Source organism: Mus pahari, chromosome 5 (assembly GCF_900095145.1).
Source record: "Mus pahari chromosome 5, PAHARI_EIJ_v1.1, whole genome shotgun sequence".
Lineage (NCBI taxonomy): Eukaryota > Metazoa > Chordata > Mammalia > Rodentia > Muridae > Mus > Mus pahari.
Genome location: NC_034594.1, coordinates 64,923,812 through 64,946,311, shown reverse-complemented (window position 1 = coordinate 64,946,311; position 22,500 = coordinate 64,923,812). Strand labels below are relative to the sequence as shown.

The 22,500-nt window shown below is 46.2% G+C and overlaps 2 protein-coding genes across 3 annotated transcripts in view; one reads left to right on the top strand and one right to left on the bottom strand.

The window, feature by feature from the left end:
- Positions 1-22,500, top strand: part of Ngef (neuronal guanine nucleotide exchange factor) — a 98,289-nt gene that overhangs the window by 23,746 nt on the left and 52,043 nt on the right. The window contains exons 2-3 of the mRNA XM_021198288.2: positions 6,853-7,190; positions 10,460-10,574. Of these exons, the coding sequence (XP_021053947.1) occupies positions 6,926-7,190; positions 10,460-10,574 (380 nt within the window). The 5' untranslated portion in view covers positions 6,853-6,925. The remainder of the gene's footprint in view (positions 1-6,852; positions 7,191-10,459; positions 10,575-22,500) is intronic.
- Positions 1-22,500, bottom strand: part of Neu2 (neuraminidase 2) — an 85,765-nt gene that overhangs the window by 45,806 nt on the left and 17,459 nt on the right. The gene's annotated exons all lie outside the window — the stretch shown is intronic.

Here is a 22,500-nt window from a genome sequence, read left to right as displayed (position 1 = left end):
AAAGCACAAATTGCTAAGTGAGTATTACCCAAACTTTTCTGGACCTTGTCACAACAATGTTCAACTTCAGCCCCTCTGCCAAATATCTGTCACCTATCTATCTATCTATCTATCTATCTATCTATCTATCTATCTATCTATCTATCTATCTATCTATCTATCCATCCATCCATCTTTATCTCTAACTCCCCCTCTCTTTCTTTCTCTCCATCTCTCCTCTTGAGTTTGCCTCAAGGAAAACTAGTGTCCTTTCCCTCTCCTCCTTCCAGAGCCAACGCGTGCTGCTTAGAAAGGTTTTCCTGTGTTGTTCCCTGGATGCCTTCCTGGCTTCCTTCCTCAGGTGTCCGCTCAAGCATAGAAGAGTCCCCTCCCTGAGCCAGCAACCCCATCTCACACACCCAAAGGAGAGTCTCATCTCCCTGCAAGCATCAAGGGCACCTTCTGCACTGGCCCTGCTCTTGGCTGGAGCTCTCGGCATCCTCCCCTCTACCTCCCAAGACCACACTGAGCCTACATGACCACAGGTAGTTAGGGCTTTCCCCACAAACAGAGCTGGCTGGCTCCAGGCCTTACTATGACCCTCACCCCCACCCCCACCCCCACTCCCACCCCCACCCCCAACCCCACCCCTACCCCCACCCTTACCACCACCCCAGGTTTTTGTTTCTTCCCTGTTCCCACCCCTCCCCCACTGCTAATACTCTAATCTCTGAAGTTCAGCTTTTCACTTTCCAAGACTCTTTCCCTAGGGATGTTTAATCCCCTCCTGTCTTTTGCTCCCTGAGGTCCATCAGCCTCCCTCCTGGGCAGGGCCCAGTTCTGTCCTTTCTCTGGACACCAAGGTTCTGTGGAAAGGGTTTTCAGCCATACAGGAAATATCACTTGCTTCTCCCTCTGCTACCTCAAAGCTTCCTGTCAAGCCCCAGACACTTTGGTGCCCTCTCCCCAAGCCTTTACTGTTTGTTGATAGCCCAAGGTGGACTCACCTTTTACCTGTGGGACAAAGGACAAGAATGACCATTCCCCTTCCCCTTGTCTGAGTCATGCCCATTCTTTAAGGCCACCTGTGCCCCTGCATGGTCTACGTACTGTTCTGGGTCCCCTCTCTGAGGAGACTCACCAAGGCCTCAGGGCTGCTCACTGAACGTGCACTCCCCTCCCTCCCCACACGTTCCTGGTCTTCCTCGGATGGTATGGGCACAGTTTGAACAATTGTCAGGAAGATGTCTCCCACCTGGGATCTCCCTTTGTGCTGAGGCCTCCTGTGACCTGCTCTTTACTGTTCCTTTCCCTTGCAGCCTCTTGCTCCTTCTGGTGGCCCCTGTGAGACTTGGAGGCTGAGCCTCATCTTTTTGGGCTCTCTGACACCCTGGGTGGTCTACTGCAGAGTTCTTAAGTACTTTGTGTGACTCTAATGAAGGCCATCAGCTCTAGGGAGGATTCCTTCCTATCTCTTTACTCCCTGTTGAGATGGAAAGCAATGATAAGGAGCAGTCTGACTGTGTGTCCTGCCTCCTCCTCCTTCCTGCCCCAGCCCTCCACTTCTCCGGACCTCCATCTGCCTCTGACCTGCGGTCTTCCTCACACCCAGCTACCGTGAAGGACAGCAGCAGGTATAGCTCCCTGGGTTGGCTTCTCTGTCTCATATCTGCTGCAGTGCATCTCTGGGGTTCTCCGTCTCATATCTGGGGTTCTGTCCTCTAGGGCTTTGCTCCAGGGTGGCCCACAGGCTGGAACAATGAATGTGCACAGAGAACCTGTCATCAATGCAATCTGGGCTCCAGCGGGACCTCTTAGGTCAGAATCCAGCTTTAAACAAGAGCCTGGATGATTGCTTGGGGAATCTGAAGGGACCCGGGTCAGGATCCCTGCCTGCTCTCTGGGCCCTCTCCTCTCACAAACTGGCTTCACGTGACACAGCCAGGCCTGTAGCCAGCTCCCTGCCCCACCTATAACCTTCTCTCCAAGACTCCTGATCTCCAGGCCTCTGACTCACCAAGGAGGCCCTGCCCACAGCTCAGCTCTGAGCCTTGACAGTCACTTTTGGCTTGTGGTCTCCAAGCACCAAGGCGTATAAATGATGGCCACTCCTGTCTCTGACTCACCGCACCTTCTCCCCATAAGGACTACATTCTCCCCAACTGTGAGTCAGACACATGGGGTGTGATCCTGGCCACACCAGTTACCGATGGCATGGCCTTGGATACATCACCGGTGTGTTAGAGCTGCAGCTTCCTGCCTACAAGGGGAGATTAATGACTATGGACCTCACAGGGCACTTGTGGGCCTAACAAAGGTCCTGTTACTGTTACTGTAGGCAGCAGAGGTTAACCATGCATAGTTGTGTGCTCAGCAGGGCGCCAACAGCAAACCCACCAATCCAAGTCCCATCCCTAAGGAACAAGGGACAGGGAGGGATATAAGGATGTATGTCCCAGGCTAGCAGATACTCAGTGATGTTTGCTAAGAAAATGGAAGTTTCTCCCTCAGCCCTTCCTTACTTCCATTCATAAATCTCTACCCAGAAGTCATACGTGGATCAGAAAGACCCAGGGCTCAAAGCTACTTAGGACTCTAAGGGAAACTTAGATGATCAAGTAGATGGGTCAAGGGCTGTTGGGCTTTCTAGCAGATAGTGAGTATAGAATAGCAGTTATGACAAGATTCCAAACTTGGTCCTCTCTTGCCTGCACTGTTCCGCCAGTGAGGTATAAATGAGACTGACTTCCATATAGTTGTATAGATTATTCCTATTTTGCGCACTGTGTCCTCCAAAGATGGTAGGATCTGGAAATATATTTTCTCAGGGTTCACAGCTCCCGTCTCTTAGAGGAACTGGCTGGAATGGCTTCTGATCTACCTCTGGTCCTTGTCATCGTAGGAGCAACCATTGTGGCATCCTCGGCTTCCCTAGATCACAGATCTAGCCAGAAGATGCTGTAGAGCATAAGACTCACCCCACCCCCACCCATCTCCATCTACCCCCACCCAACCCCCACAGACACAGTCTCCTGGACAAGAAACTGAAACCTGACTGGCCCAATGTTAAGGCAGCTGGATGTGGAGATTTGAACCCCGGGTCCTGGCACGAAGTTCTGAGGGAATCCGCATGTCCATAACAGTATGCAGTGAACACTGATGCCCAGCAGTGACTAGACAATGGTGGACAGATTTGAAAATATGGATCAACAGGATGAAAAGGTCACTTGTCACCTAGCTTTACCTCCATGACCACCAGGGAAAGACCAGGAGGGACCCTTCACCATGGTTACCAGGGGCTCTGATGGGATGCAAGGGAGCTCACCGGGAAAAGGAACTGTGTGCTGATGGGGTATTCCACGAACTGTGCACATTGGTCAACTCATAAAATACAGTCTACAGTCTACTTTTACTCTATGTAAATCTGGTTTCAATCTATAAAAATGCAGCTTTAAATGATATATAAGCCACTTCTCTCTGTGTGACAAAATAGCTGGAACTTAAGGGGGGAAGCGAAGTCATGACAGCAGACATGAGCATGAGGCAGCCGGATGGTCACATGGTATCCACAGTCAGGAAGCAGAGAGCAATGACTGCTGGCGCTTAGCTCCGTTTCTCCTTTCTACTCAGCCCATGGATGTTGCTGCCTCTACTTAGGGTGAGACTAACACTAATCTCATCTAGATAACCCCTCACAGACACACCCAGAGGTCTGTCTCTCCTTTGAGCCTGGCTGAGATCAGCCATAGCCCTGATGTTACTATCACATGGTGATATTTGCTAGGGACTAAGTAAGTGCAGTCAGGTACCCAACTTGCAGTAATCCCTGGAAGAACTACTGTGAGATGCAGCAGGCCTGGGGAGGAAGTTAGGACCTTGAAAACATGCCTTTAAAGGGAATGTTTGGGCCCAGGCCCCCACCTTCTGGGCTTTTCCCTCCACCTTCCGTGAAGTGAGCAATTTCCTTCCCAAGTGCTCACACCACAATGTACTGATTCATTGCACAGCTAATCCACTATGGATTCAAATCTCTAGAATTACGAACCAAAGAGATCCCTTTTTTACATAGGGTCTCACTATGTATCCCTGGCTCATCTGGAACTTAACTTGCCATGTAAACCATTCTAGCCTTGAACTCACAAAAACCTGTCCGCCTCTCAGGTGCTGGAATTAAATGTGTGTACTACCACACCCAGCTCAAATAAGGGCTTGATCTCTGTTATTCTGTCATAGTGACAAAAAAATCAAACTGATACAATTGTAAGAATAATGACCTTGAAGTCAAAATGCCCATGTTAGGGCTTTAGAATCCTGCTCGGTCAGAGAAGAAAGATGACAGCTAGGCAGTCAGTCCTGCTATGGACTCTCCATAATCTGACACCCTGAAACCGGCATAGTCTAACCCAAAACGGGCCCCACCCACATCTCTGACAGGCCTCACCATCCTGTCACCCTGGCCACCAGCATCAGAGCTCTGGCTGTGTTTCCCCCATGAGTCCTCGTCCCAGATTCCTTCCATTCCCTCCTTCTCCCAGACCCTGGTCTATCCACCTGCCACACCATGCCACACCTTAACATGGTCACTGTGCCACTAGACCCTGACATCTGCTGGATCAGTTGCTTCATGGACCTACAAAATTCAGAATGGCTTCCATGCTGTACCACACCTCGACACACCTCTTCTGTCCCTGGGGATCCCCTTCTGCTTGGCTTTGAACGGAGCACACAGCCTCAGTGGAGGAGCTGGGGTAGGAGGAGAGGCAGTGCAGGCGGGAGAAGAGAGATGTCAGGCTAGGTGGGTACCACTGAATCCTCACATGTCCCCATGCAGCTGCTCCTCCTGAGAAAAGCTCGGATCTGCCAATTCCCTGCCTTCTACTTAGCTACGGTCTTCATCCCAGCCCTCCATTTCTGCTCCCAGAGGACAGAGAGACCTAGTTGCTCCGGATTCACTGATTCCTGACTCGCAGCTGAGCGCATACTCTCCACTACAGAACCCCAGCAGGGTCCCCTGCTCATCTGTCTCAGACAGATGCTTTACTCACTCACTCTAGTTCTTATCTGTGGCTCAGGGACACTTTAGCTTTTCACTACAGTCACAGCCTCTCTTGACCCAGGCTGAACTCGATGCTACGGGAACCATCCCTTGGCGCTGCTAGGATTGGGGTTCCTCAACACATTGATAAGTGTCATCCCTTCTGGGAACTCCTCTAAGGGATGGAACATGAATGATCCGACCTCTGTGCAGTCTTTTAGCCACTGCAACAACCTTTTCTGGACACCTGAGGTAGCCGCATTACACTTTGCTAGATGGGGACCTCACAGTATTTTTCTGTGTCAAGAAATGATGGGTTCTAGGATAGTCAGGGCTATGTAGAGAGAGACCTATCTCATAAATAAATAAATAAATGTTAAAAATCATCTAAGTCAAGCATAGTGGTGCCTATCTTTAACCCCAGCACTTAGGAGGTAAAGGAAGGCAGATGTCTGTGAGTTCAAAGGCAGCCTGGCCTACATCACAAGTTCCAGGCCACATACATAGTGAGACCCTATATTGAAAACAAAACAAGCAAAAGTGAAATGGTAACCAGGATGGAAGGGGCAGCCCCCCGGCTCCCCACAGGTGGCATTCCAATGCCTGGTCGTGTTGCTCTGAGATAGGCCCTTCCTCAGCGAGTCCCTGCCTCCTAAGCTCCCATGCAGCCTGCATCTGCTTGGTTATGTGTAGACATGACTGTTCACGGAATGCAAGCAGACCTGCAGGCAGGCAGGGGAGAATATGCTGTCCCTCTGCATGTGACTCCAGTGTGTGGGTTCCAGGCTTCAAATCTTGCCTTGGAAAAACCCATTCTCCATCTCCAGGGAACCCCTGGCTCAGTTGCTATCCCAAGGATAAGGTGTGCAGTTGAGCTAGAGAGAGCGACTGGGTAAGAAAGAGTGTGTGGGTGGGTCCTGTGTACGGTTCCTACTGTCCCTGTTTTATAGAACAAGGTGTGAGACTGCTTAAGGTTCCTGAGTCTCTGACCCATGACCCATGACCCATGACCCATGACCCATGACCCAGCAAATGTCTCCTGCATACACAGCTTCTGTACATGACTTTGGTACCCATAAAGTCTCTATGGCTTTGCCACCCAGGACATTGCCCCACCAGTGTGGTACCCATTCTCAAAAGACCCCCTCAGGTCCCTCACTACCTCGGATCCCCATCCTGGAAGGAGGTCCATGTCAGAAGGGAGCTGGCTTTAATTGTATAGTCCTGAGTTGCTCTACTGAATCCCCCTTTTCCTGTTACAAGTGTCTTAGTTTGAATGATGTTAGACGGTTGCCCTGTTTGACTCCAGCCCATGGGATGAAGCTTCTTACATAGAGGCCACGTGACCAGCTGGACTTGGCCACCACATGATGGAAGGGCTCTGTCCTTGCAGAGTTCAACTTTACTCAGACATAAAGGGACTCTTGTGAGACATCCCAATGCCAGCACTTCCCTTGGCCCTATGCCTGACTTCCTGCATCTGCTCGACTGTCCCCTCCCTCCTCTCTCCCACAGTTCTCTTGCTTTCTGGTGCTCTCTGTGGTGTCTATAGTTATTCAGGAAATATTTACTTGCAAGTTGGTTACACAAACCACTTTAAGCATTCTCCTTAAAGCTCTGCCTATGAATGGGACAAGCAAGCCTCAATTACACAATGATACACGACTGCTTCCAAATGAGCGGTTTTCGCCGTGATTCTTATTGGTGAAGATGCAATTGCTGGGGTGTGCAGATTATCCCAAATCTCATCAAACCGGAGTGGAAAAGGATTCTATGCTCTGAATGGACCACTTAGCCCAATGACTCTAACTGATAACTGTTCTCTGTCTATTCTAAAGCACTGAAAACTGATGAAGTCAGAGAGGTTGCTGACCCTAGCAGTCCTGCTGAGAAACCATCAAGTCCATTGCCATGGAGACCAAAAACTCTGAAGACTGGGGGAAGCCTCAGAGGAAATCAGAGAGCGGCTCACGGAAAAGCAATCACGGCCCAGCTGAGATGAGGCCCGCGTTACCTCCGGGGAACAGGGAGGCACCTGAGACTGGCGAGGAGACTCAAAATGAAGAACCCCGCCGCCGCCCCATTCCAATCCAGAGGCATTCCCTCTTCAACCGTGCTGTGAGACACAAGCACAAGGCCAGGAGCATGTCTGAGCGGAGAGCCAGTGACCAAGCAGGTCAGTAGCAGGGACAACAACTCACATCACCTGAGTAGCAGGGACACCAGTCATCTGAGTTCTTGATGTTCAGAGTCTCATTAAACAAAAGAGGAACAAAAGGCATTGGAGATGGTCAGGGATGGATCCAGCTAGGTGGAACACTTGAGGTCACTATCTAAAGTAGTCACCTTCCCAAAGTCTGAATAGGATATATATATATATATATATATATATATATATATATATATATATATATATATTAGTAGGAAGTTGGCACTGTCCGCATCCTGGGTCATTTGGGCACACAAATATTTTCTATTCTGTTCCTGTGAGTATTGGGGTTTCTGTTGTTATGACTGTGAGAGTGTCTTTGGGGTGTCTTTGCAGTGAGACCTTTGACTCTCTCATTTCATCTGTTCTGGTCACATTTCATCTGCTCAAAAATATATATTTATTGAGTAGAATAAAGTTCAGAAACTTTTGATAGCGAGGCACGACACAGCTGTGGACATCTTTCCTCGAGGCAGAACACAGGGCTGAGAAAGGTGCATGCTGGGATTGCAGAATGCGGGATAGCTTCCCAAATCATGACAACTATTCTCAGAAAGTGTGCTATCCCTAGTGTGTTAGAGGTACAACTCAGCTTCAGGACCAGAGGCTTTGGTGACTATCCAAAAATATTCATTAAACCCTGTATTGGGTACTTTGCAGTCTGAAGCCATACTACTCCCAATACACATAACATTAAAACATACAGATGTGCATACACACAAGCACATGCACACACATGAGAACTGATCAACCCAAAGAAAATAGAATATATATCCATCACATATGTCATTTTATATCTTCCAGTGGTCATATTTTTAAAAGTACAAGGAGGGAGGGACTAGAGAGATGGCTCAGTGGTTAAGAGCACTGGTTGCTCTTGTAAACGACCAGGGTTCAGTTCCCTGCATCTACCCAGTAGGTTACAACCATCCATAACTCCAGATCAGTGAAACATGACACCCTTTTCTGACCCTTGTGGGCATCCGTGCAGTGTGCATGCATACATGTAAGCCAAATACCCATACACATAAAATGAAATAAATAAATCCAAAAGATTTTTAATGGCAAAGAAATAGTTTATTGTAGTAGTGTATCTTATTAAATATAATAACACTTCCAAAATACTAAACCTATACATACAGTTAATAATCAGTATAATATTTATCAGTGATAAAATAAATCTAAAAGATCTTTAATGGCAAAGAAATAAGTAGTTTATTGTAGTAGTGTATCTTATTAAATATAGTAACACTTCCAAAATATAATATTATACCTATACCTACATATACGTACAGTTAATAATTAGTATAACATTTATCAATGATTCACACACACAAATATATATAATATATATGTACATGGACTACAGGATGAATATATTCATTCACACACATCTTGACTGAGAGTTCAAGACAAGCCTGACTACGCAATGAGACCTGTCTTAATCAGTGAGCTGCTTTAGGTCCTTTGCATACACTGTCTTTGAAACTTGTTGAGTGTTTTATAGCGCAGCCCTTTGTGTTAACTTGCCAAATCATCACTGGAAATAAATACTCGATCTGGATTTAGATCTCATAAAATGTACAGTCAAAAAGTAAATTTACATACCTAAATTGTTCCAAATATTCTTAGAAGTTTCCCAATCATCGAACCGCCGCTCTGTTTGCACGTTTGGGTTTAAATTAAGCTGAATGAAATGGGAAATGCATTTCTACCACCACACCGCCCATATCTTAAGTATGCGAGGGCTTCATGTGGAAAGTGGCTGCCCTATTGGACAGAGCAGGGGTGCGGGACACAGAAAAATACAGGTAGCTGCCAGATCTGGGGCCACAGAGGTCTTTCTGTGGTGGGAGAAAAGTTAAGTGCATTCATCTGCTCTCCATTGTGATAAAACACTCAAGATAGATCAACTGAAAGGAAGAAAAGTGTGTTTGGGCTCATAGCTGCAAGAAGGTTCAGTCCAAGATCGTCGGGATTCACTGTTTTGTACAGAGATGAGGCTGGGTATCTAGATGGTGGTGGAAAAAGTCCAGTTTAAAAGAGTGAAGAAGAGGGTGTCAGAGGGAGAGGGAGAGGGGGAGGGTCTAAGATCCCGAGAAGATTGTCCAATGACTGGCTTCTTCCCCAGGCCCCACCTCCATCTGCGTCCACCAGCTCCCAATAGCGCCACCAGCTGGAGATAAAGGTTTTAACATATGAGACTCTGGGAACATCCCGTCCAAATCTTGAGGGTGGCGTGGGGGCAGTGTTCGAGATGAGAGTGGAGAGGGAAACATGTGAATCAGAAGAGCGTTTGTACCTTCTCTGAGGCAAATCTGGGGTACAAATGGAGATGAGAGCAGGGTCACCACCCTCCCTGTCACCAACACTGACACTGGTACTCACTCCATAGTTAAGACAGTCTCATTAGATACAGGTGATGGTTAACCTGACTCTTCACTCCTCTCTGGAGTCAACTATCCACAGCCACCAGAGGTCCCCTGACCCAGGGTCCACAGGGAACCCCATGTCTGCTTCACTGAACAGGTTAGGGACTAGGAGCAGATAACATGGCCCCGGCCACCAGGCTTCTCTGATCTGTGTCCTAAGGACAAAAGACAGCACACACTCTGGGCTCACCACGAGCAGATTGGAACTCGAAGGCACAGGACTTTCCCCTCATTTCATCTGCGGAACACGTGCCCCCTTGCGAACCCCATGGCAGCAGCTGCCTCACCTGCCCACTGGGGTGATGTGACATTCTAGTTCTGGTGTGATTACCCATGGATTGGGACTCAGAAGTTAAGAGTGGGTGTGAAGAGTTTGACAAGCTACAGACGAGTTTGTCCAGGAGAAGTGAGCTCACATTGGAAGCTTTGAGAGCCGGTAAACATTAGCCAGGCTTGCATGTGAGCTTGCTATTATATTTTCAATACCTCTCTTCCCCCCCTTTTCTTCCTCCCCTCCCCTCTGTGTTTGCATATATATATATATATATATATATATATATATATATATATANTATATATATATATATATATAGTTGCTGATATCATAGTTATAAGCTCCATTGCAGTGACATCCCAGGTCATCAAATACAGCACAAGGCATAGCAAATATCCCTTTGGGAAATGAGAAGAGTAGTCGCCCTCCAATACCTTCTTTTCAGGAATGACAGAACTGTCAGCCATAGATATGCCTGAAAAGGGGGAGATGCATATCTTCTAACTTGCTCCATTTTTTAAATGCCACAGATTTGCCAAAAATGGGGAAATCTGTAAATGAACGGTTGGCCTTCAATCTGCCCCAGGGGAGATGGCCTCCCTGGAGAACACCAGCACAGAGGGACACAGGAGCGCAGGAAGCCAGGTGAGCCATGTTTGGGACTGAAAGGCACGGTAGGCATCTGTACCGCCAAATCGTCTCAGAGCTACAGGATGCCGCTTGTCATTTTAGTCGTTTTGTTTTGATTTGAGGCAGGGTTTCATATATTCCAGGCTGGCCTCAGAAATCACTATAAGCCAGAGGTGAGTGTGGGGGGGAGGCAGGGGGGAGGCAGTGTACGCTCACACATATCCATGCATCGGCTTGGGTGTAAGCAATTCTCAGAGGTTTGTCTTACTTTCTAGGCAAGCAAGGTCTTTTGGCTGCAGGATGTCTGATCACACTGTGAACTCTGAGATTGTGTTATTTACTGGAAAATCGTATTTCTACGATCGGCCCTTAGCACGCACCTTTAATCCCTCTGGCTGGAATATAGACACACCCTTAGCACACATCTTTAATCCCAAACAGTGGAGGTAAAGTGAGTTTGTAGAAGGAAGCACCCATGTTTGAAAGCGATGTCTAATTGAATGGCAGACAGAGTGACAAATCAGAGATATCTGACAGAATAGGACACGCCAACTCTTACAAGAGAGAGGGAAGGGGAGCTACTTAAGAGAGCAGCGCAGAGAGAAGCAGGCAGGCAGTTTTACCAGGAGAGTTGTACAGAAACAGGTTGAAAAGAGAACGAGCTAGGCACAGGTGAAGACTGAATGAGCCAGAGAATAAGAAGGAGCCAGAAGGTTAGAACAGATTGCTAGAGTTAGTCTGAGGCCAAGCAAAGCAATTCAGGAGAGGCCAAGAGAAGCCAGATTGAATCAATCAGCTTGGAGAAAAGTTTGAGCCAGAAGAGCTGAGCTGAACCAGCCAGCCAGAGCTCAGAAAGAACAAGAAAGGGTAATCTTATTCAGCAGCAAGTCTCAGCTGAGAACACTCGAGGCCTAGATAAGATGGTACAGGGGCTACAGCTTCCAGGACTAGGCCTAGGTTAGCAGACAGAGGCAGTGAGCCTCGGAGATGACTATTACATCTGGAGAGTAAAAGCTACATTTACAGCTTTTACCTGCTGAACCATGAACCTGGAACTCTTGATCCTCCTGCCTCCATCTCTCCAGCGCTGAGATTCCAGATGTGCACCACCACATCTGGCTCATCTGGTGCTGGTGAACAAACCCAGGGCTCCTGTGTGCTAGCTGAACACTGTGGCCTAAGCTATGCTCACAGCTGCTTCAATTCACAATTTCCTTTTGTAAAAATGATCTGTTCTCCCACAATACAGGAATTTGGGGATGTTTACTGAGGAGTGGAAAAGGAGGCATACAGTGCCACTACCCTAGAGAAGTTTTAATAAATTGCACATGTGCTGGGTCTTTTCCCTGTGCACTTTATGCTTGTTTTCCCTCTACAAGACAGATCTTCCTATTTGATTTTTTCTTGCTATTCATTTATCACAACCCCCCGTGTTCTAAATGGTTTTCTACGCGTGTATGGAACAGCCAGCTATACTGTGTGCTGTAGTGTAATGGGATTTCAGTATTTTCACCTATCAGTTAGAATTTAAGTTTGCTACTTGTCTTAGACAGAGTTTCTATTGCTGTGATGAAACACCATGACCAAAAGCAAGTTGGGGAGGAAAGGGTTTATTGGCTTATGTTTCCAGATCACTCTTCATCATCAAAGGAAGTCAGGACGGGAACTCAAGCAGGGCAGGAACCCGGAGGCAGGAGTTGATCAGAGGCCATAGAGGGATGCTGCTTACTGGCTTGCTCCTCATAGCTTTTCCAGCCTTCCTTCTTACTGAACTCAGGACCACCAGCCCAGGGACGGGCACCATTCACAATGGGCTGTGTCCTCCCTCATTGATCACTAATTAATGCCCTGCAGGCTTGCCTGCAGTCAGAGCTCATGGGCAGATTTTCTTAATTGCAGATCCTTCCTCACAGTGGGTGCCTAACTGGTTCCTGAGTAAAAGAAGCCTGAAGATCATGTCAGAAGTTCCTTCATGCCTTCAGGGACCTAGGTTCTTTCTAGCATCCATCCCACTCTGTCATCTGTTAAGATGACTGCCAGAGCTCCAGACATCACAGCTACAGTTCAGGAGGGAAAACGGGAGGGGTGGGTGGTTCATGTTAACTCTCTGCCTCTCTTTCTAAGTGGATTCCTTGAAGGCTGACCAGCTGACACTACTTGCATCTCATTGGCTAAAACCACATTGCATGACACTTTGCAAAGGCCGTTGGGAAAGGAATTGTTCCATGGCAAATCCGATTCTCTCCCTCTACGCACTGGCTTTCACTCTAAAGCATTGAGGTTTCTCGGCACCGCTCTATTTTTTCTTCTTTCTTTCTTTCTTTCTTTCTTTCTTTCTTTCTTTCTTTCTTTCTTTCTTTCTTTCTTTCTTTCTTTCTTTCTTTCTTTCTTCATTTATTTATTATATGTAAGTACACTGTAGCTGTCTTCAGACACTCCATCAGACACTCCAGGAGAGGGAGTCAGATCTTGTTAGGGATGGTTGTGAGCCACCATGTGGTTGCTGGGATTTGAACTCTGTACCTTTGGAAGAGCAGTCAGGTGCTCTTACCCACTGAGCCATCTCACCAGCCCTTCGGCACTGCTCTAATTTGTATCTCCATGCTGACTATGAGGTTGAGTGTGTTTCTATGCATTTCTCAGTTCTCCCCTGACTTTCTATTGGTGGTGGCCATTCAGGTCATTTGCCCATTGCTTGTGTATTAATTTTTACATTTGTAGTTCTTTATGCGTCAAGTGAAAAAAACAAACAAACAAACAAAAACAAAAACAAAAACAAAACCAACCAACCAACAAACCAACCAAAAAAACATGGCCAAGCCAAGCATGGTACTTGTGGCTGTAATCCCAGGACTCAGGATGCAGAGAGGCAGGAGGATCAGGGTCGTTTCAGAGCCACTTTTGCCTACATGGCGAGGTCCAAGACAGTCTGGGCTACAGAGCAAGACCTGGTTCAAAACCTCCAAAACAAATCAGAACACTCTTGTCCCAAGATGTACACTGCAAATGTTTCTACCCATGTACACTGCAAATGTTTCTACCCATGTACACTGCNATGTACACTGCAAATGTTTCTACCCATGTACACTGCAAATGTTTCTACCCATGTACACTGCGAATGTTTCTACCCATGTATCATAATTTCCTGCATCATAGTGAGCATAGACTTTTAATTTTGCTGACATTAACTTATCAATGGTGTTTTCTTAAGGCTCACTGTTGTGTTTGCTATTCATCAAATACCTAACTTCCATAGACATTCATACCTCAAGTTCTGCCTCTCTGTCTCTCAGTCCATATGGCCACCCAGCTGCCTTAGCGCCATTTACATGAACGGCCTTCAGCTCCTGTCAGTGAGATCTGTGCCTTGTCTTTTATTTATTTTTTCTTCTCCTTTTTTTCTTCTCTCTGTCTCTGTCTCTGTCTGTCTGTCTGTCTGTCTGTCTCTCTCTCTCTTTTAACTTTTTTTTTTTTTGAGACATTGGTCTCACTATGTAATCATGGTGGCCTTTAATTCACTACATAGTCTAGCTTGACCTTGAACTCATGACATTCCTGCTTCAGCCTCCTAAGTTCTGGGGTTGCAAGTATGAGCCACTGTGGCCAATTTGTTGTTGTTGTTTTTTTAAAGCTCCACACTATGCATATGGGTGGGTTTATCTCTAGACTTCTCATTGGTCTTGTTGACTACCTTGTGCCAGAACCACAGTGTCTTCAATTCTGTAGCTTTGTGCTTAAAATCTAGTAGTGTGAGCCCTCCTACATCATTCTTTTTAAAGACAGGCCTGACTATTTTAAGTTTTGTGTTCCCATATAAATTTTAGAATCAGGATGTCAATTGCTACTCTCAAAAATATGCGGTTGAAATTGCATTACCCTTACAGATAAATTTGGGGATCCTTGACTCCTTAAATTGTTCAGTCCATGAATATATCCCAACTTATTTAGATGGCTGTATCTCCTCTGTTCAGATGCTTTAAAAACTAAACCAGTGATGATTTGTAGGTCTAAGATGCATCTTATATATATTTTTAATTCTTGTATGTGTTATTCATATATGCATGCGTGTTCTGGAGTTCATGTGTGTTCATGTGTGTGACTGTGGGTGTGTGTGCTATGGTGTTCCTGTGGAGATCAGAGGCCCACCTGGGGTGACCTCGCTTTCTACCGGGTTCAAGCAGAGTCTCTTGTTCTATGGAAGCCGTGCTAGCTGGCCTGCTCACTGGCTTACAGTGATGGCTTACAGCGAGCTTGCAAGGATTCTCCTGTCTCTGCCTCCCACCTCTCCATGGCAACACTGGGATCACAGATGTGCACAACTGTGTCTGACTTTACATGGACTCTAGGGACCTCAACTCAGGTCCTGGAGCTTGCCTGGAAGGTATTTTACCCACAGAGCCATCTCCCCAGCCTGGATTTATACATATTTTAATTAAATTTGTCCATATCTATTTCTTGCTTTTTTAAAAAAAAATCCTTTTTTATATGCTAGTGTTTTCTATATCTGCTTTTAAAGTATTTATTGATGAACAAAACACATTGGTAGTGCGTAAAGATACAGTTATCTTGCCAGATGGGGAGAAGTGATGAACTCTTACACGTTCACCTGGTGTTCCATGATATTGACAGATTTGCTTATTCTATGTTTTTATGTCACTGTCTTAGTTAGGGTTGTTATTGCTGTGACAGAACACCATGACCAAAAGCAAGTTGGAGAGGAAAGGGTCTATTTAGCCTGTACTTCACATGGTTGTCATCACCAAAGGAAGACGGGGCAGGAACCTGGAGGCAAGAGCTGATGCAGAGGCCATGGAGGGGTGCTGCTTACTGGCTTGTTTCCCCTGGCTTGCTCAGTCTGATTTCCTATAGAACCCAGAACCACCAGCCCAGGGATGGCTCCACCCACAGTGGTCCGAGTCCTCCCCCACCAACTGATCGATTGATCGATTGATCACTAGTTGAGAATATGCCCTACAGCTGGATCTCATGAAGGCATTTCCTCAACAGAGGCTCTTTCTCTCTGATGACTCTAGCTTGTGTCAAGTTGACACAGAACCAGCCAGGACAGTCACTTTGGGTTTTCTATGCTCTGAATCTTGCCCTCTGTCTCCTTTCTCCTGTTTTCGGGACTCTTTGAAGCTCTTGTTTTTCCTGACATATAGCACAGTCAAGTAAGTCCTCGACAGCAATAATGTTGAATCAATATAGTCATAGTAGACATTTTTGTTCATTCCCTGCCACAAATCAGAAACCCATTCAGACTCACTCTGAATTAATTATTATTAATTAATTATTATAATCACTCAAGTAATTAATTATAGAAAGATCCCAAAGAATCTAAGTTTAAGAAATGAAGCCTATCTTCACAGGAACTGGAGCAGCATCAGGAACCAGAAACACCCAGTCAGTTTCTTTGGGGCCCTTCCCTCTTGATTCTCTTGTGAACTGCTCTGTTCTCCTTGCTCTCTTTTGAGACCAGGGAATTCTTCTCCATTTGCCCACAACCTAAATGGCAGCCATTGCCAAGTTAACCTTTCACTTTGACCTGCGAAGGGAGAGAATTCAGTTGTCCACCTTTGGGTCAGGTATCTACCTTTATGCTGATTAGGTAAAGGAATAGGGGAGAGGATTAATGGGTACCCCCGCATCATCAGTAGGACCTGGGTCTACAAGACCCAAGGATAAGGGCTCAAGAGATGGTTTGGTGGTTAAGAGATGGCTCAGTTTCAAGCAGCCACAAATGGTGGCTCACCACTGCCTGTAACTTCAGTTCAAGTGGATCTGATCCCCTGTTCTTGCATCAGCAGGTAACCTTACACATATGATATAGATATATAGATATAGATATAGATATAGATATAGATATAGATATAGATATAGATATATTCACACCAATACACAGACATCGAAATAATCTTGGAAGAAAAAAAAAGTCAGGAAGAGCCAGGCAACCCTTGGTATATCTAGTGTTATCTGTTAGGGTCTGGATCTCGCATTAGTGAATACTAAAGGATGAAGAATACTAAATGCATGAAGTAAAAAGCCACAGTAGGGACTCCTGGCTGCAGGTTAGAGGACTAGAGGGCTAGGGTCTTCAAAATGGTTGCAAGAACCACAGACCTTTAGTTTCTGAAAAGCTTGGGGCGGGGGCATTGCTGATAAGAGACATGCATCACTTCGTGATTGGTACCTACCCACCAGGTTCTAGAATTGTCTGCAGCTCAGCCAATTATGGAGCACTCTTCCATGTGCCAAGTTACAATGATTCTGGGTGAGGTGATCAGAAGGAAGCACAGTCAAGGCAGAACACTGCTCCTTACAGAGAGACCCTGGGATGGTGCTTCATTTGCTGAGCTAACTGTAACACGTCATTATTAGAATCGGTGTTGTGTGACTGTTCCTAGGGAGTGTATTTCTGTTCACCATAGAAACAGAGGGCAAAGGTAGATCAATGATTCTGCCAGGTCCAGTGTGGTGATCCAACGGGTCTCCGGGGGTTACTTACAGGAGCATGGGTCAGGGGTTACTTGCAAGAACACAGAGCATCAGGTAAGACATCACCACAAATCCTATCCCAGCATGGGCAAACAACTCACAAAACTGCATCGCTGGAGTGCCCCATGCAAGACACAGGCAGCTACACTACCACCAACTCTCCTCCTCCTCATCCCCGCCAGCTCCCAGCCATGGTTTATTGCTTATGTAACTTGACTAGGTGGAGTCAAGTTCCGTGACTAACATCCACTGATCCATCGCAAACATAACCACTGCCATGAATTCTCTAGCACCACTAAAGACTCCGGTGTGGCACTGTGAGTCTGGATTTCTGAAGCTGGACAAGGACCAGGTTCCATATTGGAAACTGTTTCCATGGAAACACACAAGCGGCACAAACAGTTACTCTGGGGGCAGCTTGTTCATCAGTGCTTGCTCCAGTTGTTGCTTCAAGAGAGTCTTACAGTAACAAAGTTTCTTAAAATAAAACACAACAAACAGCTAAACAAGCCCGAGAGACTTAAGAAGTAGTAGTAATAGTAACTAATTAACTAATTGCAATGCAGAAACTTTTTATTTTTATTTTTTAAGATTCCTTTTCCAGCCAGTACACTGTGGACCAGGGGTGGGGGACAGGAAGACTGTTGGGAGTAGGAGCAGGGTATCAAGTTTTAAAAGACAAGCAATTTTGGACACGGGTCAAATATTTCAAGATGCTAAAAAATGGTTGTTTATTTCCTCGGACTCTCTCATGGCATGACAGCTATTTTTTTTTTTCAGCCATGTGTAAGTCTTTGCATCTTTTGGAGAGACACCCTGGAATATTTCAGATGGGACAAAATGATGTCCAACATTCGCTCTAAAATAATGCAGGCTGAGGGAGCGGTGGGAGGATCAGAGATAAAAACACAGGCCTTGAGCAGGGAGGGCTGTTGGGGCCTGGGGTGCACATTTGAGACGTTCCTCATAGTTCTCTGTCTACTTGAGTGTGTTTGAAAAATCTCCATAGTAAAAAGTTTGAGGGTTTTTTTAAAAATTAGGTTCATATTGAAAGATTTTAAATTGTTGTTTGTTTGTTTATTTGTCATTCTGGACTAGAACTGGTGGGTGCTCAGAGAACTAAGCTACGTGCCACATTCTAAAGCTTATTTGGAAAACAAAAACCAAAAACCAAAACATAAAACTTAAAAAAGAAAAACAAATGGCGCAATTTTTTTTTTCAGAGAAGATGCCCAGGTCATGGATCCCTAATGTCTGCTTTCCTATGGTGCCCATAACCACCAGCCCAGGGTTGGCACCACCCACAATAGCTTGGGCCCTTTCCCATAAACAACTAAGAAAATGCCCTACACTTTCGCCTACAGCCAGATCTTATGGAGGCATTTTCTTAATTGAGGTTCTCTCCTCTAGATGACTTTAGCTTATATCAAGTTGACGTAAACTATCCAGCACAGAAGACTTGCCAGCCTATGCCTCATAGCTCACATTTCTACTGTCAACTGAGGTGACAACAACCATTTGCTTAGCAAGGGACATACAAATCAGTTTTCTCCGTGTCCACATAGAAAGCAGCTGAGTTCCCCACACAGACTGCCCCTTTCTGTGACCCTCCAGCGAAGCATCAGAAGATTCCAGATCCTCGGCTGTGGAGACTGAAGGAAGGGTGGGTTTCACCTATGAACATCTATTTTTACACAGTCTGTGACTTATATTCCCCAGCTTGTGATGCTAATTTCATATACTTTTGACAGCTGTGCCTTCTCTGCAGAATTTCTAATCTTTTCCCCCCTCTTCCTGATGTTGAAGAGACATGCCTGCCCTTCCCTACAAGTTTTTAGAGACGTGGGCTTTAAAAAATGTCACGTACCTCTCTAAGGTGTGACCCTGGAGGTGAATGAGTCTCTCTGGCTGTCTGTACCTTCAGTCAGGTGTGGTAGGGGAACAGACATGGGCTGAGAACTGCAACAACTCTAATGCAAAGTTTTGGAAGGCACAGTCCATGATCTCACTCATCCCCTTTGCCATGTAGTAATAATTACACAGGCTGGGCAGAAGCTCCGTGGTAAATACTGCATAAAGTGGGCATGCTGGAGCAACCCTGTAACCCCAGCACTCCAGAGGCAGGAGAGGGAGCAAGAGTTCAAGGTCATCCTGGACTGCATAGCGACTCAGAGGCCAAAAGCAAGCTGGTCATTGGTGTCACTTGCCTTTAATCCCAGCATTCAGGAGGCAAAGGCAGGTCGATCTCTGTGAGTTTGGGGCCAGCCTGATCTACAGATTGAGATTCAGGACAGCTAGGGTTCCCGGAGTTATGCTAAGAAGCCACAGTAACAAATCCCAGAAGCCACAGTTACAAATCTGTCCTTTTAACAGTTAAAAAGATGCTGGGCTCAACAAGGCATCCTGCTCCAAGTGCAAAGCCTCCAAATAATCATAGAAAACACAAGATCTCAGTGTGAGCAAAGTGGCTCTCCCTATTGCTGTGTTCAAGTACCGGACAAAAGCAGCTTAAGGAAGTGTTTCCTTTGGCTGCAATAGAGGGGATACAGTCCATGGGAAAAGCGTAGCGACAGGAGCTTGAGACAGCTCATACTGTGTCTGCAGTCATGTAGTAAAGACATGAGTGTGTGGGCTCAACTCACTTTCTAGGTTTGTTTGTTTGTTTAGTTCAGGACCCCAGCCTAAGGAATGGTTCTGCCCACAGGGGACAGTCTTCCTACTCCAAGTAACCAAATCTGGATAATGCCTCCTGGACATGACCAGAGGGTTGTCTACCAGGAGATTGTAGGTTCTGTCAAGATGGCAATCAATGTTAACCACCACACATACACATGAAGGAAACTTCATATACCTTGGAGCAAATGCAAAACCAAAACTGGAGTCTTTTCTCCAGCCCTGGCCCGATTGCCCTCAGTGGGTTTCAGGGATATGAAGAATTCAATCCTACATCTTAAACTTGCATAAAGACATTCATGCCAATAGCAACAGTTAAGTATCTTTCAGTTTAAAGGAAAGGCTGCATGCCAACCCTCCTCTGGTTTTAATTTCTTAGCATGTTACTTGTGGAGTAGAAGGGTCAAATCAAAGCTATTTGAACACCATCAGGATTCAGTACACTAGTCCCTTGTCAAAGGCAAATTATTCAAGGCAATTGATCACTGATCCAACACTTTGCAACAAGAAGATGGCAGAGAACAGGATAGTTAGCCAGATGAGGTGGCGCACGCCTTTAATGCCATCACTCAGGAGGAAGAGGCAGGCAGATCTCTGTGAGAGGTCAAGGCCAGCCTGGTCTGCAAAGTGAGTTTCAGGACAGCCAGGGAAGTTGGGGGTGGGAGTAGGGGGCGACAGACAACCAAAAGCATTTCCCAATAGGAATGGTGTTGTGGGGGTGAAGAGTAGAGGACACGTTCCATATTCAGAGAACCCATTGTTTGTTACCTGTTCATATTGAGAATGGAAATTCCAGGAAACATTATACCAAAAACAAAAAACAAAAAACAAAAAACCCACAAATAAGCAAACAACAACAATAAAACAAATAAACAAAAAGCAGTTGAGACCCACTAATGGAGAAAGTTTATGACTTTGAAAGTATTATCAATGTGCTGAGGGATTGAAAAAAGGATGCTCTTGTCAAGGGTTCTAACCATGTCGCAGAGCTCAGTGAATGAAGTCCTGAAGCTAGAGTAGCTGGGATCTCCACTGTCAAATGGCACAGCTCTTACGCATGCTTCATAACTCTGGGAATTAGAAGCACATTTCTGGCTCTTATTGGTATCCCTCTGGCTGTTTTTATTGTCAATTTGACTTTTTAAAAGGGTCCTATGTAGCTCAGGATAGGTTTAAGTTCAATATGTGGCTAAGGATGACCCACTGGTTGCAGGACATAGGTAGGACAGACATTAATTTCCCGTGTCTTCCTTAATGTCCCTCCATTGTCTCTCAGTAAACTAGAGCTTACTAACTCAGCCAGATGTCAGGAACTCTTCTGTCACTATGTCCTTCCCCCCACACACACACTAGTATTCTAGGTATATCTGGCACACCCAACTTTTTTAGGGGTTCTGGGGGATTGAACTCAAGTCCTTATGCTTGCTCAGCAAGCACCTAACTAAGCCATCTTGTCAGCCATTCTTGTTGTTGATTTTGTTTATGCCTAAAGATAGGGTCCCACTATGCAATCTTGCTTGGTCTGGAACTCCCTATATACATCAGGCTGGCCTTGAGCTCATAGACATCCACCTGCCTCTGCCCTGGATAAAAGATGTGCACTACTATGACCAGCTAGTAGCCATCTTTTTAAAGACCTGCCCATATCACCAAGCAAACAAGCTTAAGGCTTTAGCCCCACTCTCTTACCACCTCCCCTCCCCTAGAGCCCCGCTAAGGCCCTTCAAAGCTTTATAGCCCACATCTTGGGGAACTTGGGTCCTCGTCCTATGCTGTACCAGGCATCTGGGCTACATATAGAAACCAGATCATTTCCCCCTTTCCTCCAGCCTTCTCCTCTTGTGGAAGTGTGGACAAGGAGCTATGTTTCCAACTTTGTGCCCCCAGCCTGTGGTGAGAGACCCATGAAACACTGACACTCAAAGTCCCTAGGGCCACATTCTTGTAGCACAAGAACCCATGGGAGACTTCCTTAGTTCACCTTTGACTAATGTCTTGGGATCGCTGCCCTGTGGTAGAAATTTGGAAGAGTACTATAGCGACCAAAAGGAGCAACAAACTCAGCCTGCAGCATCCCGGGGGTTCCGGGACTCAGCCTGCAGCACACTGCACCCGGAGGGGGAATATGACCTCTTCCCATTTCTTCTTTTCTCTCTGACTCGAGTAATTGGTGCTGTCAGTCCTGGATCCCGACACTGCTTGTCATGCAACTGTCAAGCCTCTAAATTAAGGCCTCGACTCTGCGGCGTAGAATAATAACATGCTCTATTTTGGCTGAGTTTAATGACCGTGCCAGGATTCAAGTCTTGCCAGGTTGCAAGGTCACGTGGGTGCTGGAAAACCTGCCTTGCCCTGGCCTGGAGAGAGCTAATTGTGTATAAGAAAAAGAAATGAGATTGTGCTCCACTCAAGACCGACCATCAAATAGCAGGTGGCTGGTTTTCAGAGGACCATAGGAGGGACCTGGCACGCCCAGCTCAGCTCACAACTCCCCCTGAGCAAGTTAGAGACAGCCTGCTCCTTGGAGTGTTCCCAAGTTGCCTTCATTACCTTTCTAGCAAAAACTAAAGAATCATGCAGAAGCCCACGTCAGCTTGACCTACAGGGGCCTGGAAGCCTAGTATTCACACCCAAGAGCAGCCAACCATAAGACTGGATGGAGTTTAGTGACTGTTGTAATAATAGCAAGACCTGAAAGATATCAACCCTGGCCAACTCTGCAAAGCAGTGTGTGTGTGTGTGTGTGTGTGTGTGTGTGTGTGTGTGTGTGTGT